This window comes from Lepidochelys kempii, chromosome 8 (genome assembly GCF_965140285.1).
Source record: "Lepidochelys kempii isolate rLepKem1 chromosome 8, rLepKem1.hap1, whole genome shotgun sequence".
NCBI classification, from domain to species: domain Eukaryota; kingdom Metazoa; phylum Chordata; order Testudines; family Cheloniidae; genus Lepidochelys; species Lepidochelys kempii.
Genome location: NC_136387.1, coordinates 94958974 through 94978914, shown reverse-complemented (window position 1 = coordinate 94978914; position 19941 = coordinate 94958974). Strand labels below are relative to the sequence as shown.

Genomic DNA, 19941 nt, shown 5'->3' with positions numbered 1-19941 from the left:
AGCACCCTGCCTGCAGACGGGTTATTTTGTCTGTATCACATCTTTAAAATGCAGTCATTAGGCAAAGTGTGCAGCACTGGGAATTCTTAGTACGAAGCCCATTGCTTTCATCATTCATAATGCATTCTTCACACGAGACTGGATTATGATTGTTTTTTTTACCTGTTGTAGATATCTGTCTCCATTCTCATTGGCTGGACTACTCTCTGATCCATTACTGCTTCCTGATTGATCTTTCTCATTCAACAGGGCTGTGGCATAGGCCAGCGTGTCCTAGGGTAGGATGGAAATTCAGGAGGTTAGATGCCAAGAAGGCCATATACCCCATCCATTCAATGACTGTAATTAAAAACTCAACATCTGCTAATATTTATCATATGCTAATGGACCTGCCATAGTTTGGCAGGAAGTAACTGAGGTAACCACGTGGATTCACTTAAGCGTGCCCACTGTAGCCAGGAACAGACTTAAGATCCAACCCCCACGAGAAGAATGCACTTAAGTACATCTGTCTGTAGTAAGATGCCAAGAAAAGGGCCACTCAGTGCGGAGTAGGAAAGGGAAACGAAAACAACACACACACTACCTCTTGTGATTACAACACGTACCTGTGCCGAAATCGTGCGCTGGAAGGTTTTTGCCGTGGATGTTTCATTGGACACATTACTCTGTGGAGCCCAATAGTGTTCGGACATCTAAATAAAAACCAAAGTCAAAATTAACCCTGAGCAGCAGAAACACATGACATGCCTAAGGCCTTGCTTGTCTATTCCACAGCAGGATGGGCCAAAAGTCTGTGTCAAGGTTCCCCAAATCCGTGGCATACCTGTGCAGCACACTGGAGAGCCTGTGTCAGCATCAATGAAACATTCCTATTTAATTAATGAAAAGGCTCCAAAGCCAAGATGAATAATATCAGTACAATAACACTGCTCTATTTTTATAGCAAATTTAATTTCATGCCTGTTACCACATGTTCAATTTTCAGTGTGGTGCGGTTTTTGCATTGGCAACACAACTGCCTTGTAAAAGCTGTCAGAGAAAGATGGAGGTTTTTGCAGCTGGAGAGTCTGGGATTGTGGGACAGCAAAGATACCCCATTCAGCGCTCGCAGAGAGACCGGGGCCTAATCTGGGCTGCAGAAGCAGAACATGGACTGGTTCTACTGAACTTCACACTTAAGTGTCTTTGAGTACTGGAGAGCCACCGCCGGGCCTGCATTAGCTGGGAGCAAATGGGAACTAGAGTTCCTAGCCATGGCAGTGGGAATTGAGAGGAAAGTGGTGTCTGTTTAACACATACATTTTTCTGTGTTCAACCGCAATGGGTTGCAAGAAATCTCCTGTGGAAGGTGGCTATTTGGACCAGCATGCTGGCAAGGGAAGGTCTCCATACTGGATTTTCTACATTCAGCTTCAGCCTCTGAAAGCTTCCAAAGTTGGCTTTCTTCATGGGGAGGGACATGAGTCAGGAGGATCATCACTGATTTAAAAAATATTCTGATTTATAAAAACTATGTACGAGTTTTCTTTACTGGTACCTATGTGTACATTTGTGCGTACACAAACCTTTCTATTTTAAAGTAAGGAGCCAAATAAAGTGCCTTTTCCAAATGTATCTGTTTAGCCATGTCATAATAATACTTGACATTCCAGGAAAAACTTGCACTCTGTCATAATAATGATCACTGAAACCAAGGTGAAACTCATGCCTATCCCAAAAATACGGCAAGGGGAGATTTGAGCTTATAATTAGAGCTGGGTGAATGACTGATTTTTCATTTTGGCCAACAAACCCAAAAAATCAGGGACAACATCCAGGTCAGTTCAGAAAATGTTTTGGTTTTCCTGATTCGGGAAGAGAGAAGATCTGAATCCACATCTCCTACCTCCCAGGTGAGTCCCTCAATTACTAGGCAACAGTCTCTCTCACTCTCTCTTTAGTCCAATGAATATTTATAGATTTATACAAAGTGGAATTGTGGAGATTGACAACAGAATAGCCTAGTGCCCATTGGTTAGGGCACTCACCTGCTCCAATGAATATTTACGAATTTATACAAAATGGAAACTTTCAACAGGAGAGACAGAGAGCAATCTACCACAGAATAACCAAGGGAGGGAGGAAGATCTGTGTTCAAGTCCCACATGTGAATCCCTGGTCTGGAACAGGGTCTCCCACATCCCAGGCAAGTGCCCTAACTAGTGGAATAAGAGTTTTAAATGGGAGGACAGACACACAGACAGTTTTCTGAAGCTGATTGTGAAAACCTTTCCCCAGCCTCAACTATTGGGAAATTCGTGAATAGTTTTGGGCCAACAAAAATTAAATTAAAAAAAAATGTCACCTAAATCAACTTATAATAGAAGTCTGGCTGCAAATGTAACAGGGAAGAGAAGACAGTCTCTCCATAATATTGCCACAGTCAAATTACCTTCTTCTGTAGCCACTGTACAGCCCAGCTCCAATGATGAGAATTCTCCTTGAAATAATCTTTAGCAGCAGGGCACCTTGGAAATTGAGAGCATATTTATTATCCACAATGAAGGCAGTCCTTTCTGTTAAATCTGAAATTTAAAGACCGCTCTTCCTTAACACATATTACAAGATCCCAGTCATTGTCTTCTCTACATGTCGTTATTGCAAACACAATGTTTTCTTTTTTTTTTTTTTGAAGATAAATGCTATAAAAATTAATTGGCTTAGTGATAGCAAAAATGTATATTACATATACACAAATAAAGTTGAATGAAATTTACATCAGATAGTCCATTATGGGTAAAGATGAGCCAAAACCATATACTTTAAACCTTTAATTATTAATATAATACATGATTAGATTTAAAAACTCAAACATTTTGAAATAAAAGATCTGAAATCCTTCCGAGTATTTATCTGCCAGAAACCTGCATTTCTCACGCAAGAACTGACAAATACAGAATGCAGCTCTCCTGCTTTGGCTTTAGATGTTGGTATTATCAGCTGTGGCAGGAGAAATCCAACTCAGCCGCTAGTAGGTTTAAAAAAAAACAACCCCCCCCACACAACTTCAATCCATCTCTAAGGAACCTAGCACCTCATTTTCAAACTTCTAAGTAGACTTCAAGAGCAGGTCCTTGAACTTCAACTGCGTTACAGTAACCCAGCCGACAGGTGACAAAGGGGTAGGCGACAGCATCCATATGAGCAACAGGAAGGTTTGTGACAGGCTGAAGATTTGTGAGGTGGTTACTACGGAGAGTTTAACAGGAACTTTTCACTTTCTTTTACCATTACTTACTTCTGAGCAAGAGTAACAAGGAACTTGACACACTGATAGCAACGACTGCTGTCCACATGATTACTATGGTGCATCAAGGCTGGAATGAGAAAAAAACAGTTACCTACCTCTTCGTAACTGTTGTTCGTAGAGATGTGTTGCTCATGTCCATTCCATTCTAGGTGTGCGTGCGCCCACATGCGCGGTTGTTGGAGATTTTTGCCTTAGAGGTATTCGTAGGGCCAGCTGTGGTGCCCTCTTGAGTGCCGTGCTCATGCATCAGTATATCAGGGGCCAGCAGCTCTATGTGCTCTCACTTCCTTTTTGCCAGCAACTCTGACAGGGCAGGAGGGTGGTAATGGAATGGACATGAGCAACACATCTCGAAGAACAGTTACGAAAGGTAGGTAACCATTTTTTATTCTTCGAGTGCTCGCTCATGTTGATTCCATTCTAGGTGACTCACAAGCAGTAAGTATCAATGGAGGTGGGCTCAGTGTTCACGATCTTGCAGCACTGCTCTGCCAAAGCCAGTATCATCTCAAGATTGCTGGGTAAGTCTATAATGAGATGCAAACATTTGGACAGAAGACCAGGTAGAGTCCCTACAGATCTCTTGGACTGATACCTGTGCCAGGAAGGCCGCTGACCACGCTTGTGCCCTAGTCGAGTGTGCTGTCATGATCGCGGGTGAAGACACCTTCGCCTGCTCATAGCAGTTAACGGATGCAGGCTGTGATCTAGGACAAAATCCTCTGAGCAGACACTGGGTGACCTTTCATTCTGTCTGCCACTGCAACGAACAACTGCACTGACATAGGGAACGGCTTTGTTTTATCTGTGTAGAAGTCCAGCGCCCTCCCGACGTCCAGAGTGCGTAGCCTGCGCTCCTCCTGTGACACATGAGCCTTTGGAAAGAAGACTGATAAGTATATATCCTGGCCAGTCAAACTGGGAAACGACCTTGGGCAGAAATGCTGGGTGTGGTCACACCTGGACCATATCCTTGTAGACCACCATATAGGTTGGCTCCAGAGTAAGCACCCTGATCTTGGACACACTGCGGGCCGATGTTATCGTGACCAGGAACGAGACCTTCCAGGAGAGAAGCAGGAGACAGCAGGAAGCCAGCAGCTCAAATGGAAACCCCATGGTCTCGACAGCATGAGATTCAGGTCCCAGGGAGGGGATGGGATCCTGGACGTGATGGTAGAGACACTGCAGACCTTTCAAAAACTGTGCCGTCATGTCGTGAGCCAAGATCAACCTGCCTTGGAACGAAGGATAGAAAGCCGAGATAGCGGCCAGGTGGACTTTGATCAATGACAAGGACAAATCTTGGAGTCTGAGGTGCAACAGATAATCCAGGATCTCCTGCAACGAGGCCTGCTCAGCCTGAATATGCTGTTCCAAGGTCCAGAACATGAATCTTTTCCATTTGACCAGTTAAGTTGCTCTGATGGAGGATTTCCTGCTATCCAGAAAGACCTGTTGGACAAGGGCCAAGCATGCCCGTTCTCCTGCACTTAGCCATGCAGTAGCCAAGCTGTCAAGTGCAGCACTGCACCGGTTTGGATGCAAAAGGCTGCTGTGGTTCTGTGACAGCAGATCCGGCCAGAGGGGCAGCTGCAGCGGCGTGGCTACTGAAAAGCTCAGCAACATGTCGAACCTGTGCTTGCGAGGCCACGCGGGGACTATTAGGATAACTTTCACCCTGTCTTGCCTGACCTTCACAAGGACTCTGTGAATCAGTGGCACTGGTGAGAAGACATACATCAGCGCCCCCGACCACAGAATGAGGAAGGCATCTGATAGGGAGCCTCTGTCCATTCCCTGAATCGAACAGAACATGCATCATTTTCTGTTCTGCCTGGATGCAAACTAGTCCTCCCGGGGAGTCCCTCACCTCTGGAAGATTATAGTGACCACCTCCGATTGGAGCGACCACTCATGGCGAGAGGAGAAAGTGTTGCTGAGGTGATCTGCTAAGATGTTCCTGGTCCCAGGCAGGTATGCGGCTATCAGATGAATGGCATGCCACACAAAAATCCCCAAAGCGGAGAGCTTCTTGATAAAGGGCCAAAGACCTGGCACCACCCTACCGGTTGATGTAATACATCATGGTGCTGTTGTCCAACAGGACCTGCACAACCTTGCCATTCAGGTGGGACAAGAAAGCCTGTAAGGCCAGGCAAATTGCTCTGAGCTACCTGACGTTCATGTGGAAGGCCAGATCGTCCCACAACCAGCAGCCTTGGGTGCTCAGCTCACCTAGGTGGGCTCCCCAGCCCAGGCCCGAAGCATTGGAGACCAGGATCAGCGATGGGTATGGGATCACGAAGGGGACTTCTTCCAACACCGACCTGGGGTCCAACCACCAATTCAGGGACAACCTGATGTGGTCTGGCACCCTGACTACCCAGTCCAGGTCATGCCTGCTGGGAATGTAGACCGATGCCAGCCATGCTTGCAGGGGCCGGAGATGGAGCCGAGCATGGCTGACCATGTATGTACATGCGGCTATGTGGCCCAACAGCTGCAGGCAGGTGTGAGCCTGGGTGAGCGGGTGGTTCTTTAGATGGGAGATCAGGTCTGACATGGCCTGAAAATGTGCTTCTGGAAGGCAGGCTCTGGCTCATGTGGTTTTGAGAACTGCCCCAATTAACTCTATTCTCTGGATGGGCATTAAGGTGGATTTTCTCTCGTTTATTAACAGGCCCAGGTCACGGCAAGTGGAACGCACAAGATTGAGACTCCACTACACTTGCTCCCGAGACCTGCCCTTGATGAACCAGTTGTCGAGATACGAGAAGACCCGGTCGCCTCAATGTCTCAGGTAAGCGGCCACTGGCTCCATACATTTTGTAAACACCATGGGGACTGGCGAGAGGCCAAAGGGCAGCGCTGTGAATTGAAAATGGTGCCCGCCCACTATGAAATGGAGGAAGTGTCTGTGACCTGGAAATATGGAAATAAGTGTCCTTTAAGTCGAGGACAGTGTACCACTCTCTCAGATCCAGGGAGGGGATGATGGAGGCCATGCAAAACTTCAACTTTTTGAGAGACCTTGTTGAGGAGACGCAGGTCCAGGATGGGTCTGAGGTTCCCTTTTGCCTTCAGAATTAGGAAGTAGTGGGAATAGAACTCTTTTCCTTTCATGTCCTGAGGGACCTCCTCCACCACCTCCAGGTGCAGGAGGTTCTCAACCTCTTGAACGAGGAGTTGCTCATGAGAAGGGTCCCTGAAGAAGGATGGGAAAGAAGAGGGGGGGGAAGGGGGGGCGGCCGAAAATTGCAGGGTATAGCACCAAGATATTATGTCCAGCACCCAGCGGTCTGAGGTGACCTACAACCAGGCTGAACGGTAGGGATGAAGACATTTGAGGAAAGAACAGGGTGGATCTGGGGAATTGACTGGGGCATCGCTCTCGACTGCACCCTCAAAATGAGCACTTCTGGCCCCAAGATGCTTTGCCGGGCCAGGCTGTGTGGGAATACGAAGGCTGGAAACAACTAAAGCTCATGTGTCTACCCATTCTCTCAGCAGACCCCTGACGAGGCTGCCCAGGCCTTGGCGGCAGGAGCAGCTGGAACTGCTTCTGTGAAGACTGTGGTGTATGCATGCCCACCAAGCGAAGGGTGGCCTGAGTGTCCTTCAACCCATGCAGCCTTGCATCTGTTTGTTCAGAGAAGAGACCATTCCCATCGAAGAGGAGGTCCTGGATCAAGTTCTGCATCTCTTGGGACAGGCCGGGGGTCTGATGCCAGGAGCTGTGCCTCATAACCAATGCCGACGCGACCACTCTAACCGCTGAGTCCACTGCATCCTATGCCATTTGGAGGGAGCAACTAGCCGCCAAGGTGCCTTCCTCCACCAGAGTGCCAAATTCTTGGGCCAAACCCTGTGGGAAGGACTCGAACGTATGGAGGGCGTCCCATAACTTAAAACTGTACTTGCCCAAGAGGGCCTGATGGTTTGCCACCCAGAATAGCAGGCTGGCAGTGGAATAAATTTTCCTCTCAAAAAGGTCCAGTCTTTTGGCCTCTTTATTTCTGGGAGTTGAGCTGGTGTGCCCCTGCTTGTCTTTTTCGTTGGCCACAGAGACAACCAGCGAGCCCAGAGGTGGGTGGGTATAAAGGTACTTGAACCCTTTGGCCGGGATAAAGTACTTCTTTACGCCCCTTCTGGAGATGAGGAGGATGGAAAATGGGGTTTGTCAGAGGGTCTTGGCAATTTTGAGGACCCCGTCATGCACTGGTAGTGCAACACGGGCCGGAATAGAGGCTAAGAGGATGTTGAACAAGGTGTCCGCCTGCTTGGCTATCTCCTCCACCTCTAGGCCCAAGTTCTCGGCCACCCATTGAAAGAGGGCCTGGTGTTCTTTAAAGTTGTCAGGCGTGCTAGCCCTCGAGAGTCCCGTGACCTGCCTTGTCTGGGGATGAAGAGATGACTGTACCACTGGGTGAGGCCCCGGGGCATCATCCCCCATGGGGGAAGGAGGTTTAGGGGTGGGTGCAGTCTCCTCTACCCAAACCTCTGAGTGTGACTGATGAACAGAGTTTGGTGCCGCCAACTGTTGCTCCAAGGCAGCGGCTGAGGAGTGGTGCGAAAGGGGCATCATCATGACTGGCATGTCCCATGCACTCCAATAAGGCCACTGCGCTGGCCACTGGCAGTGCTGCCAAGGTGGCGTAGGCAGAAGCCTCTGCTCTCTTGGCACTGTGAGAGCTTGGGAAGGTGTTGATGCAGTCAGGAGTTTGGGTCCCCTGCTGATTCCAGAAGTCGGTGGTGGATCCTTTGGGGCTAAGGGCCCCGACCGGGGAGGCATGTCCACGTGGCTCTGGAGTGGCAGGGCAGCCCGAACTGGGTCCTTTGCCTGATGGCCTTTTTTTTTTTTCCTTTCTGGGCACCAGCGACGGGGAATGGTGCTGGGTGGAGCCTGGTGCTGGGGGTTCACTGCGCACTGAGGCCAAGGTACTAGGCAAGTCTTGGCAGGATGGCTCGGAATCCAGACAAAGGACAGCCTCCATGAGGAAAGCCTGCAAATGAATATCCTGCTCTGAGTCCTGGGTCAAAAATTTTTCAAAATATGACACTTGTCCTTCACGTGTGATTCCCCCAAGCACTTGAGGCAGCTGCTGTGGGGGTCACTTACAGGCATAGGCCTGTTACAGTCCACGCAGGGCTTAAACCTGAGAGACCGGGGCATGCCCTGCCTGGGGCGAAGTCCCCGCTGGGACTCTAACTTCTAACTACACTTTACTACTACTTAAACTATTTACAAAGCCCTAAGGCTCTAAGTCAGAAGAGACGAAATCGCTAGCTCTTGCTATGCAAGGAAAGGAGCTTCGACTAATCACCACGGGTGGTAAGAAGGAACTGAGAGAACATAGGGCCGGCAGGGCCTGGTATACTGACGCATGAGCTTGGCACTCAAGGGGGCGCCACAGCTGACCCTATGGATACCGCCAAGGCAAACATCTCTGACTACTGCGCACGTGGGCACAGGCCCACCTAGAATGGAACTGACATGAGCAAGCACTCGAAAAAGAACAGAAATATTTAAAACATAATTCACACACAGTTTTGCGATACAAACAGCTACAAATTGGATTGAAAACATCAGGCTAAAGTAAAAAAACTACCAGTATCCTATAATTTATTAGAGCTTTCAGAAATGTTAGACATTTATTAAATATTCATGCTAACAGTACTAATTCTGCTCAAGATTCTCTTACAGTTTATCTGAACCTTCCTTTTTGTCTAACCTAGATCAAAGTAAAACTGCAGGCAATTTTATGCACTGTACCTGGATTTCACACCGCAGTTTACAGACAAGCTGTAAATCTCTGGTAATACCGTTATCTTCCTCTTATCCATCCTACCACAGATTTTTACATGGTTCCATCTACTAGGAAGCAAATTAATGATCAAAGCCAGGATAAAGGACCCAGCTCACCAACTTCCAACTGGAGCTAAAACTTCTAAAGCAATTATCAGAGGGGTAGCCCTGTTAGTCTTTATCCACAAAAACAACCAGGAGTCCAATGGCACCTTAAAGACTAACGGATTTATTTGGGCATAAGCTTTCGTGGGTAAAAAAAACTCCATGCATCTGAAGAAGTGGGTTTTTTACCCACGAAAGCTTATGCCCAAATAAATCTGTTAGCCTTTAAGGTGCCACCACCTTAAAGGGGTTGGGAAGGGCTCAGCAACTTGCTGACTGGAGAGAGCTTTTGGTAATACCATTATCAGAAGGGGGCAGCACACATTAGAACCAAATCCTGGGATGGGGCTGTATGTGTGTGTGTGTGTGTGGGTGTGTGTCATACTCCACACAGTAAGAGAAGGTTCTACTATCATTCCATATGAGGTTAGGGCTGCTGTCCCCCTTCCCCCCGCCCCTGAACTTTACCTTCCAGGTCAGAGAAGCTTTGGGGGAAAAGAACCTCAACTCACGGGGTAGGGGGAAAAAAAAGCTTAGCTATGGAGAACCTGCATTTGGACACCAGCCCTCTGATACAGTAGGATCAAAGCACCTGGAGATGACCTATGGCCTGAATACAGGCTTACACTCTTTTTAAAGACAGGAGGCATGCATCCAGTCCTTGGTAAGATTATTGAATCAGAACAGGGATCATCACATTCATAAGGGAGGAAGACTGGAGGAGGCAGCAAAAATACTAAGATGTGTAAGGAGGAGACTCTCTCAAGGAATCTGTTTTGCAACTGGGTTGAAAGTCAACCAGCAAACTGAGAGAAATTCCCATCTCTTCCACTTACTTCACATTTTCTTCACATCTTTTCCACCCCCCTCCAGGGAAACGCCAAAAATGTTAATATTAGTATATAGGTTGCTTCCTATATACTAACCACTTTTCCTCCTTGTCTCCAGTGCAAGGACTATATTGCAGAATGGGGTTGAGGAGAGGACCTTTATGACAATACTGTATATTTGTGTGTACACCCGCCCCCCCCCAATAGTTTGGGCCTGATCTGAATTTGAACTCTGAATGGCCTTCCCTGATGTACATATGCTCCATCCCTCTATCAGCTCAATGATTTGTTTTGTTTGGGAGAAATAAGAGTCCATTTCCTCTCATCTATCACCACGATATTCTTATGCTCTGCTTTTGGATAACATGTGAAATCAATTCCACTAAGAGGTTCTTCAGTTCAGCAAGGTATAAAAACCAATAGGTTATTTGGACATTTCTCAAAGGAAAGAATGACAACATTTCACACAGTAGGGCTACTTGCCTAGCAATCCATTTTCAGTCTCAAATGCAAATTTGACCCTCTCTACTTGTAAAGGGTCTTCAATAACCTGTGAAGAAAACAAAAAAGGCTGGTAGAACTTAGTGTTATGTGAGAGGTACTTGCAAGATCGTCTCTTCATTATAACCATGGTCTCAAAGGTTCTTCAGATTTTTGTGTTATAAATCAGAATTGTAGGACTGGAAGGGGCCTTGGGAGGTCTTCTAGTCCTGTCGCCTGTACCCAAGATAGGACTAAGTACTATCTAGACCATCCCTGACAGGTGATTGTTTAACCTGCTCTTAAAAATCTCCAGCAACAGAGATTCCACAACCTCACTAGGCAATATATTCCACTGCTTAACTACCCTGACAGTTAGGAAGTTTTTCCTAATGTCCAGCCTAAACCACTCTTGCTGCAACTTAAGCCCATTGCTTCTTGTCCTATCATCAGATGTTAACAATTCTTCTCCCTCCTTCTTGTAACAACCTTTTATGTACTTGAAAACAGTTATGATCCCCTCAGTCTTCTCCAGACTAAACACACCCATTTTTTCAATCTTCCCTCATAGGTCATGTTTTCAAGACATTTAAATCATTTTTGTTGCTCTTCTATGGACTCTCCAATGTGTCCACATCTTTCCCGAAATGTGGGCATGCAGAACTGGACACAATACTCCAGCTGAGACTAATCAACGTGGAGTAGAGCGGAAGAATTACTTCTTGTGTTCTATTTACAACACTCCTGCTAATACATCCCAGAATGACGTTTGCTTTTTTTTGAAACAGTGTTACACTGTTGATTCAAATTTAGCTTGAATGACCCCCAGATCTCTTTCCGCAGTACTTCTTCCTAGGCAGCCATTTCTCATTTTGTATGTGTCCAACTGATTGTTCCTTTCTAAGTGGAGTACTTTGCATTTGTTCTTATTGAATTTCATCCCATTTACTTCAGAACATTTTTCCAGTTTGTCCAGACTATTTTGAATTTTAATCCTACCCTCTAAAGCACTTGTGACCCCTCCCAGCTTAGTATTGTCTGCAAAGCTAATAAGTGTACTCTCTATGCCATTATCTAAATCATTGATGAAGATACTGAACAGAACTGGACACAGAACTGATCTCTGCGGGACCCCACTCGTTATGCTCTTCCAGCTTGACTGTGAACCTCTGATAACTACTCTCCAGGAATGGTTTTCCAACCAGTTATGCACCCACTTTATAGTAGATCCATCTAGGTTGTATTTCCCTAGTTTGTTTATGAGAGGGTCATGCAAGACAGTATCAATAGCTTTACTAAAGTAAAGATATACTACATCTACTGCTTCCCCCCACCGCATCCACAAGGTTTGTTACCCTGTCAAAGAAAGCTATTGGGTTGGTTTGATATGATTTGTTCTTGACAAATCCACGCTGACAACTACTTATCACATTATTATTTTCTAGGTGTTTGCAAACTGACTGCTTAATTATTTGCTCCATTATATTTCCAGGTGCTGAATTTAAGATGACTAGTCTATAATTCCCTGGGTCGTCCTTATTCCCCTTTTTATACGTTGACACTATATTTGTCCTTTTCCAGTCCTCTGGAATCTCTCCTGACCTTCATGAGTTTTCAAAAGATAATTGCTAATGCACAGGTGGGCAAACTCCAGCCTGCGGGACCATCCTGCCCGGCCCCTGAGCTCCCGGCTGGGAAGGCTAGCCCCCGGCCCTTCCCCCGCTGTTTCCCCTCCCCCGCAGCCTCAGCTCGCCATGCCGCCAGAGCTCTGGCCCTCTGCTCCTGCCAGGCAGAGTGGTGGCATGGCTGGCTCTGGCCAGGCAGCGGGGCTGCTAGCTCCTGCTGCTCTGAGCAGCATGGGAAGGGGGCAGGGAGCGGTGGGGTTGGATAAGGGGGCAGGGAATCCCAAGGAGCAGTCAGGGGATAGGGAGGGGTTGGATGGGGCAGAGGTTCTGGGGGGGGGCAGTCAGGGGACAGGGGTGTTGGATAGGCATCAGAGTCCCGGGGGGCCTATCAGGGGTGCGGATAGGGGTCGGGGCACTCAGGAGACAGCAGGGGTTGGATGGGTCTGCGGTTCTGAGGGGGGAAGTCAGGGGGCAGGAAGTGGGAGGGGGCCAGGCTATTTGGGGAGACACAGCATTCCCTACCTGGCCCTCGATGCAGCTTTGCAATCCCGATGTGGCCCACCCCTGCGCTAATGGCTCACTCCTTGAGTGCCCTAGGATGTATTTCATCAGGCCCTGGTGACTTGAAGACCTCTAACTTGCCTAGATATTTTTTAACTTGTTCTTTCCCTATTTTAGCTTTTGATTCTACTTCATTTTCACTGGCATTCATTAAGTTAGATGTTTAATTGCTACTAAACTTTTTTGGTAAAAAACACAAGTAGTCATTTAATACTTCTGCCATTTCCACGTTTTGTTATTGTTCCCCTTCTCCCGCTCCCACCGAGTAATGGGCCTATCCTGTCTTTGGTCTTCCTCTTGCTTCTAATGTATTTGTAGAATGTTTTCTCATTACCCTTTATATCTCTAGCTAATTTAATCTTGTTAGGTGCCTTGGCCTTTCTAATTTTGTCCCTACATACTTGTGTTATTTGTTTACATTCATCCTTTGTAATCTGACCTAGTTTCCACTTTTTGTAGGACTCTTTTTGAGTTTCAGATCATTGAAGAGCTCCTGGTTAAGCCGGGATGGTCTCTTGCCATACTTCTGCTCTTTCCCATGCAGTGGGATAGTTTGCTCTTGTGCCCTTAATGTCTTTTTGAAAACTGCTAACTCTCTTGAACTGCTTTTCCTCTTAGACTTGCTTCCCATAGGATATTACCCACCAAATCCCTGAATTTGGTAAAGTCTGCCTTCTTGAAATCCATTAAATTTATTGTGCTGTTTTCCCTCCTACCATTCCTTAGAATCATGAACCTGATTCTCTTCAGGTCCAAAACGAAAAAAACAAGACTTGTAGCATTTCACTGACTATTGCAATATTGAGAAAGTAACACAGCTGAAAGTAGGAAAGATTATAGGATGTGTGGGTAAGAACTGTAACCACCATAATAATGCCTTCCTTCAGTTAGGTAGTTAAATGTAATCCATCCTGCTTGGGCAGTGCTTCATATACAAGTCTTTACTCTTCACTTACCAATATCTCATGAAGTAACTGGAATATGTTCTTCAGTTCATGAGGGGGGGCAGTTTCCAGCTGGTTCTGTATGTTAGAAATACAAAATTCATCAGATGGTAGAATACACACCCACATAAATCTGATGTAATTTAATAATAGTTCAAAATATAACATATTTAACATTCCTTGTTTGTAGTTTACAAAAAACTCTTAGAACTATTTATTTGAACCTTAAAACCTAAAGAAAACTCCAAGTAGCTGTACAGACTATACTTAAGATCCCCACAAAAATATTTAAAGCCCTTGGAACACAACCTTAAGTTCAAAGCCTGGAACAGGCCATACGCTGAAAATCTACTTTGATTAGCTTTGTACCTTGATGAAATGTAGCACGGTGAGGGAAAAGTGCTCATTACAAAAGCAGCAGTACACCACCATCTCAATGAGAACGGACAATGATCCAGTTAGCTCCCGGAATGCATGCATCACCTAACGGAGAGATACACATATCATTTCAACACGGGATTTTTTTTAGTATCCTTCAGAAGGGATGTAATTTTGCTTCCTACCCCACGGAGGCCAGGTCAGTCCACCCCCAACAGCATTCCATAACACTGCTGCTTTCCATCTCTGCTAAGCTTGCCTTCAACAGTAATTTGGCTTGCAGCCCACTTATGAGCTATTTTATTGAAATTTCTCAGTGTAAAAAGGCTGAGTTGATATTTTCTGATATGTGTTCCAAAGGCTAAAATTTTCATTTTATATCTCAAGTGTAGTGGTATTTCAAAGAACCAACGTAACACCAGCTTTTAAACACACAAAATGTGGAGACATTTAGCACAATAGCTACCTCCAGTAAGTAAGGCTTCCCCTCAGACAGGAACAACAAGGCTTCCACTTCTTCATGGAGGGACAGAAGTGGACCTGAGGCAGTGGTGCTAAGAGGTGGACGCTGTTTAAAGAGACCAGGAGCTAAAAGAAAAACAGAACACACAACCCACGGATATAACACCGTTCTGCACTTCAAAAACCACCATCATTCTGTGACAACGTTGAGTTTGCTGCAATCTCTGTTGGCAGCAAATAGTTTCCAAGAACCTTCATCTCAAGTGCTGCACCACCTACAATAGGCATCACCACACAATCACTTGAGCACAGAAAATGAACCATTTATTACATTGTCAGCATCCTAGTGACAACTTAATAAAAGTGCTAAAAGGCCACAGCAAACGAGTTTACTTACGTAGGTTAACCTTGGATACTTCTATCAAGTTTTAACACAATCACTACCACCACATTGAAGTGGTGCAACAGAGCTTAACACCTTTCCAGTGCTTTAAAACCTCACTCCCATCTCAGAGTTTGGCAAATTTAACAATCCTGTTCAGTACTGAAACTTTTCTTTCAAATGAGGGAGGGGATGTCTCTCAAGTCCCACTTCAAGCACTGAGGATCCCAACTTTTGTCTTTTCATCGCTTCCACAGCACTTAGCTTAACAGGAGTGTCGTTTTCTGCTGCAGGTGGCTGGATACTTAACTGCTCATTTAACTTTACCTAATAATTAAATATCCTTTTGAAAGGGCTGGAAGGGATATGGAAAATGCAAGCAAAGTACAATGTTGAAAGCTGGTCGTGTCTGTACATGGCCCAGACTGGATTGATATGGCTTAATTCACAGATGCTAGTAAAACTCTCTGCGACATTTGGATGACAGGGTGCTATAAAAATGATATATTCACATATTCCTAGAGTGCCAGCCGTATTTTTAGTTCACCATGGGATCCAAGTATCTCTACATGTACACAGGTGAAAAAAACACGTGGGCTCAACTGTACATCACACACACACACACACACTATTGTTTTCAATGTTCAAGGCAATTTTATTTCCCCAGTGACGACAAGATTAGTTCCCTCCGCCAATGTAAGATCATCTCAGCAAAGTGCCATATAAAAACTGAAAGGTAACTCTTACCCACATTCCTCTGTGAGGAGACATCGGAGTGCAAAACCAGTAGTGCCACAGTATTGTGAAGGAACCCAAACTCCCGAGCTTGTGCTGAACTCCACCTGCGGTTCTGTTTGGCAAAGGAAGGAGCAAAATATACATCACTCCCTACTTACATCGGTAGTAACGCATTCAAAGAAGCTAAGCATCTATAACTTTCTCTTCTCTGGACGCAGTGGAAACTCCCTGTATTACACTCAGGCCATCACAGCTACGAAACATCAATTCATACAGACAAAAGTGGAGTTTAAGCACAGATTTAAAGGAAAATGATAAAATCAGAGGAATGCTCCTTTTTAAACCTCATGAAAGGTCTGTCCTCTGTCTTAACCATATGAAAAAATATGGGAATAGCCAACCTAAGCACACACGACATACATGCCATTTAGGCAGTTACCTGGTTATTTTGCCGGTTGGGGCCAAGGAGAAAGTTGATCATATGCCTTAAAGCAGAATGTTGGAGAAGAAGATTGCTAGCCCTTATACCCTGCTGTCAAAAGACAGAATGCAAAGTTACATTGTTGTACAGATACAGAATGACGTTTTTCAGGAGCAAAAGTAATTTGCTGCATAGACTAGACTCTACATTCCCTATATACGAAGAAAGTGTTTCTCTATCAATAAGCTACACCTTCACATAGCAAGAGCACTGAATAAAGGATGCTTTCTGAAATTCTGCTTTAGTGATTTGTAAGCTTTGTGTGGCTTTAAAACACTAAGAAACCATGCTGTGATGTACAGCCCCATCCTCTCCGCTATTCAGCTTTCCACCGCAAACCTTTCAGCCTATTTCTTTAAATACTGTCAAATTATTATATTTAGACTTAAGCAGCACAGGAAGGGTTTAACATGTATACTTTGCTTGTATTTCTATACTCTTTTGTCCCAATCTAGTGTTCAAAAGTCATGTACTTTACAGAGATAGGAGTTTTACTCATTTGAATTCTGGAAAGTTCTCATTACCACTGTTTTCTTAAATTGGTTCTAGAGTATCCATAACCAGTTCCTTTTCTCGTGTCCTTTTAAAATTAAAATCGTGTGAAAAGTGATTAGTTCATTTAGTTACCTTATGTACAAAGTTGTTGAACAGGAAAAAGTACTGGGCACAGTTTTTACAGTTCTCGGGAACATCTTTATCCAACAGAGCAAGTAGCACCTCCATTACCTGATGCAGACTTTTTAACTGTCAAAAAGTAATATTTAAATTAGAGTGGCAATTGTCTACTGTACAAATCATTCAAAACACCCCCCATCAAGGTTAAGGGCTAGTGACCACCACTGTGTTTATATTCGGATGTACTTATTGTGAGGAGAAAAGTCAAACCAGGATGAAGCATGGTCAAAACCAGCTTTCCCCTTTCAGACAGTAATATGTACATTATGAAAATGAAAGCAAAGTATCAACATTCAGCAGACCTTGCTCAGAGAAATGGAATTTGGCCAGCTGTGTCTCATTGGGCCATTTAGCAGACTTTCCTTATAGGCTTAATTAGACAACTTCCTGAACAGTGGCCCAAAGGGGTAGGAACATCCTCCTCCCCATGAGAGTGTTATCTTAATCCATCACACAGAAGCATTCACTGAAAAAGTCAATATACAAAGTTAGGAAATTAATTCCCGGTGTGAACAGTTGTCTGGCAATTAAGACTAGCTTAAAAGCCCATTGGCAACGAATGGAAATATGCTAGAAGCACAGAACAGTGATCAAAATATCTCAATTTCTCTTACAACTCAAGGACAATTGTATGACAGTAGGTCTAAATTCATCTGCCCCACCCGGAAAAAAAACCAGCACTGTTTTGAAACTACTCCTTGTTTCATAATTTCTTGTGGTTTCTCCCTTGTGGTATTACTAGGGACAGTTGCATGTAAGCAGGAACATTGTGAAAAAGCTCACCTACTGAGACGCTCTCACCCAAAGTTAATCCTCTAATCACCATTGCATCTATATTCACTCCAGCGTGCTATACTATGCTGATGTCAGAGACATCTGACTTCAGATAAGGAAGGGGAAGCAGCTGCAGGTAACTCTTAGATTCTGAATTTGTGAACCACTCTTGGTAATATCAAAAGAGAATAAATCAAAACATGACAAAGAATGATTTCCAAACAAATTTTTCAAAAATTTTTTGTGGGGTCAGCTTCTCTTTGAGACAACAAACCTGAATGTTATTTATATATTTTTACAGGAAATATTGTGTTTTAACTAAACTTGAGCCCTTAAAATTGATTGATTGGCGATCCCTTGATTTCAAGGATGATCTCTACCATGGATTTACATATAGGTCCGATCCTGGAACCGCAAATCCGCCCGCAGTAGGTACAGACATTTTGTGGCAGGCCAGCGGCCTGCTGGGAGCAAGTTATTACTTTTTCCTTCCTCCTCTCTCTCTTTTCAGCTTTGAGGGTAAGGCACTTCTCCTCTAATCGGGCCACTGCCTGATGGAAGATACGACACCACTGGCATCGGTTGGTGGCTTGCTCTTCCCAGCTTGTGATGTCCACATCAGTTTTCTAAAGACATATTCTCAGTGTCTCTTTGTAGAGTTTCCTCTGACCATGGGTGAGCTGAGAGTAGAGGACTTGTTTTGGGAGGAGAGAGTCTGGCATCCTCACACAATGTCCAGCCCAGCGAAGTTGGTACATGAGGATCATTGCTTCCATGCTGGTGACATTGGCTTCAGTGAGGATGCTGGCATTAGTGTGGTGATTGGGGAGGTGATCTTTAATGAGGACCAAAATGATTGCTAAACAGATGGAAACAGGGTTGGGGCAATAACGCATCCTTGCTTAACTCCAGTTTTTATGACAAAAAATTCCATCTCAAGGCCATTACAGAGACCTGTGGCAGTCACCTGATCATGAAGCATTAGGACCTTAACACATTTTGGAGGGTAGCCAAATCTGGCCAGCACCTTCTACAGGGTTTCACAATTGACAGAGTCAAAGACCTTTGTCTAATTGATGAAAGCCATGTAGAGGTCCTGATTTTGCACCCAAGACTTTTCCATCCTCTGTTACCGCAAAGTTAAGGTGCATGTCATTCCCCAATAAACTTAACTGCTATTTACATATAGATTGAGTGCTGAGATCTCATGATGTGTACCTGACATTCAAAATATGCAACTTGGGAGTCCAAGACTGGTGTAAACCGTATTATCGTGGCTAGAGGAAATGAGCATGAAGAGATTCAAGAACTGAAGAACTATGGAGAATGAGGTTATTAAAGCCTTCTACTTTGGTCATTAACAGAGGTGCATGGTATTTTCTGGCAATACAGTGACAGCTACAACATTACAAAAATCAATACACTAATTCAGAATGAAATATCACTGACCTTATCCTGATAAAGCAAGGCACCGTCTAGAGTTTTTTCAAGAATGGTGGCTACAGCAATGCGAACCTCTCTTACACTGCACTCCAGCAGGAAAGTCCTGGAAAATACACAACAAAGCTGAAGGGAGCTTGGGATCAAATCTTTGATTTGTCTACACTATTACTTCATGCTGAAATTTGACATGTAAAAGGATAAGAGTTGAAGCTTGCGTTCACATGCTTGCTCCTATTGCAATTTCCAATGGATTTATTTTTTTAGAGCAGTGAAACTGCATTTTATCACTTTAAAAGACCAAACTGAAGTTATAATACAATTCATAAGAGACATCTATACATATAGCATCGACATTCTTCAATCAGCGCTTTTATACACAGCATACAGTAGGGTAGCATAGCAGATTCCTAGCATATGATCTCAGCCACTAAGAAGTGATTAAATGTGATCTTGCCTCAACTTCTCAGAGCTGGCACACTCCAACATTTTCCATCTTAGATTACACGACAGGTGCCTTGAAAATGCCTAAACACTAGATATTTCCTTTTCTGAACAAGAACCAGCAAACTTACTTCCTGATACGAAATCCAAAATACCCCAAAGCATATAGGTAATTCAGAGAGAACTCTGTTTAAACACTGGTGAGTTTGACGCAGAAAAACAAAGCCACTCAAAGTTAGGGGTTCTCTCACAACTAGAGTTAAGGAATAAACGTCAACTTTGAATTTCCTTGCCTCAATTAGTGATTATTATGGCTAGTTAGCTAGAAATATACCGTATTTCCATGGATCACCTGATCATTGTAGTATGACAGCAGAAGAGTTATTTCCTCAAAATAATTATGATTTATCATCTAAATATTTAATACAATTAAGAAAATGCTTAAACTTAGATCATGAAGTTTTCTAATACATTGGAATATGTGCTAAAAAGTTAAAAGAGCCTTGGATGCAAAACAAAAT

The 19941-nt window shown here is 44.5% G+C and overlaps 1 protein-coding gene across 5 annotated transcripts in view; it reads right to left on the bottom strand.

Moving 5' to 3' along the window:
* Positions 1 to 19941, bottom strand: part of USP24 (ubiquitin specific peptidase 24) — a 111776-nt gene that overhangs the window by 5992 nt on the left and 85843 nt on the right. For 3 of the 5 annotated variants that reach the window (XM_073357590.2, XM_073357594.2, XM_073357592.2), the window contains 12 exons: positions 18986 to 19082; positions 16715 to 16831; positions 16046 to 16138; positions 15616 to 15718; positions 14491 to 14612; positions 14016 to 14129; positions 13659 to 13724; positions 10520 to 10586; positions 3281 to 3359; positions 2435 to 2510; positions 609 to 695; positions 163 to 273 (listed from right to left, as the gene is read on the bottom strand). In XM_073357590.2, coding sequence (XP_073213691.2) covers positions 163 to 273; positions 609 to 695; positions 2435 to 2510; positions 3281 to 3359; positions 10520 to 10586; positions 13659 to 13724; positions 14016 to 14129; positions 14491 to 14612; positions 15616 to 15718; positions 16046 to 16138; positions 16715 to 16831; positions 18986 to 19082 — 1132 coding nt within the window. Of the gene's footprint in view, positions 1 to 162; positions 274 to 608; positions 696 to 2434; positions 2511 to 3280; positions 3360 to 10519; positions 10587 to 13658; positions 13725 to 14015; positions 14130 to 14490; positions 14613 to 15615; positions 15719 to 16045; positions 16139 to 16714; positions 16832 to 17114; positions 17229 to 18985; positions 19083 to 19941 lie in introns of those variants that run through there. The other 2 variants (XM_073357591.2, XM_073357595.2) reach the window with 2 other exon arrangements.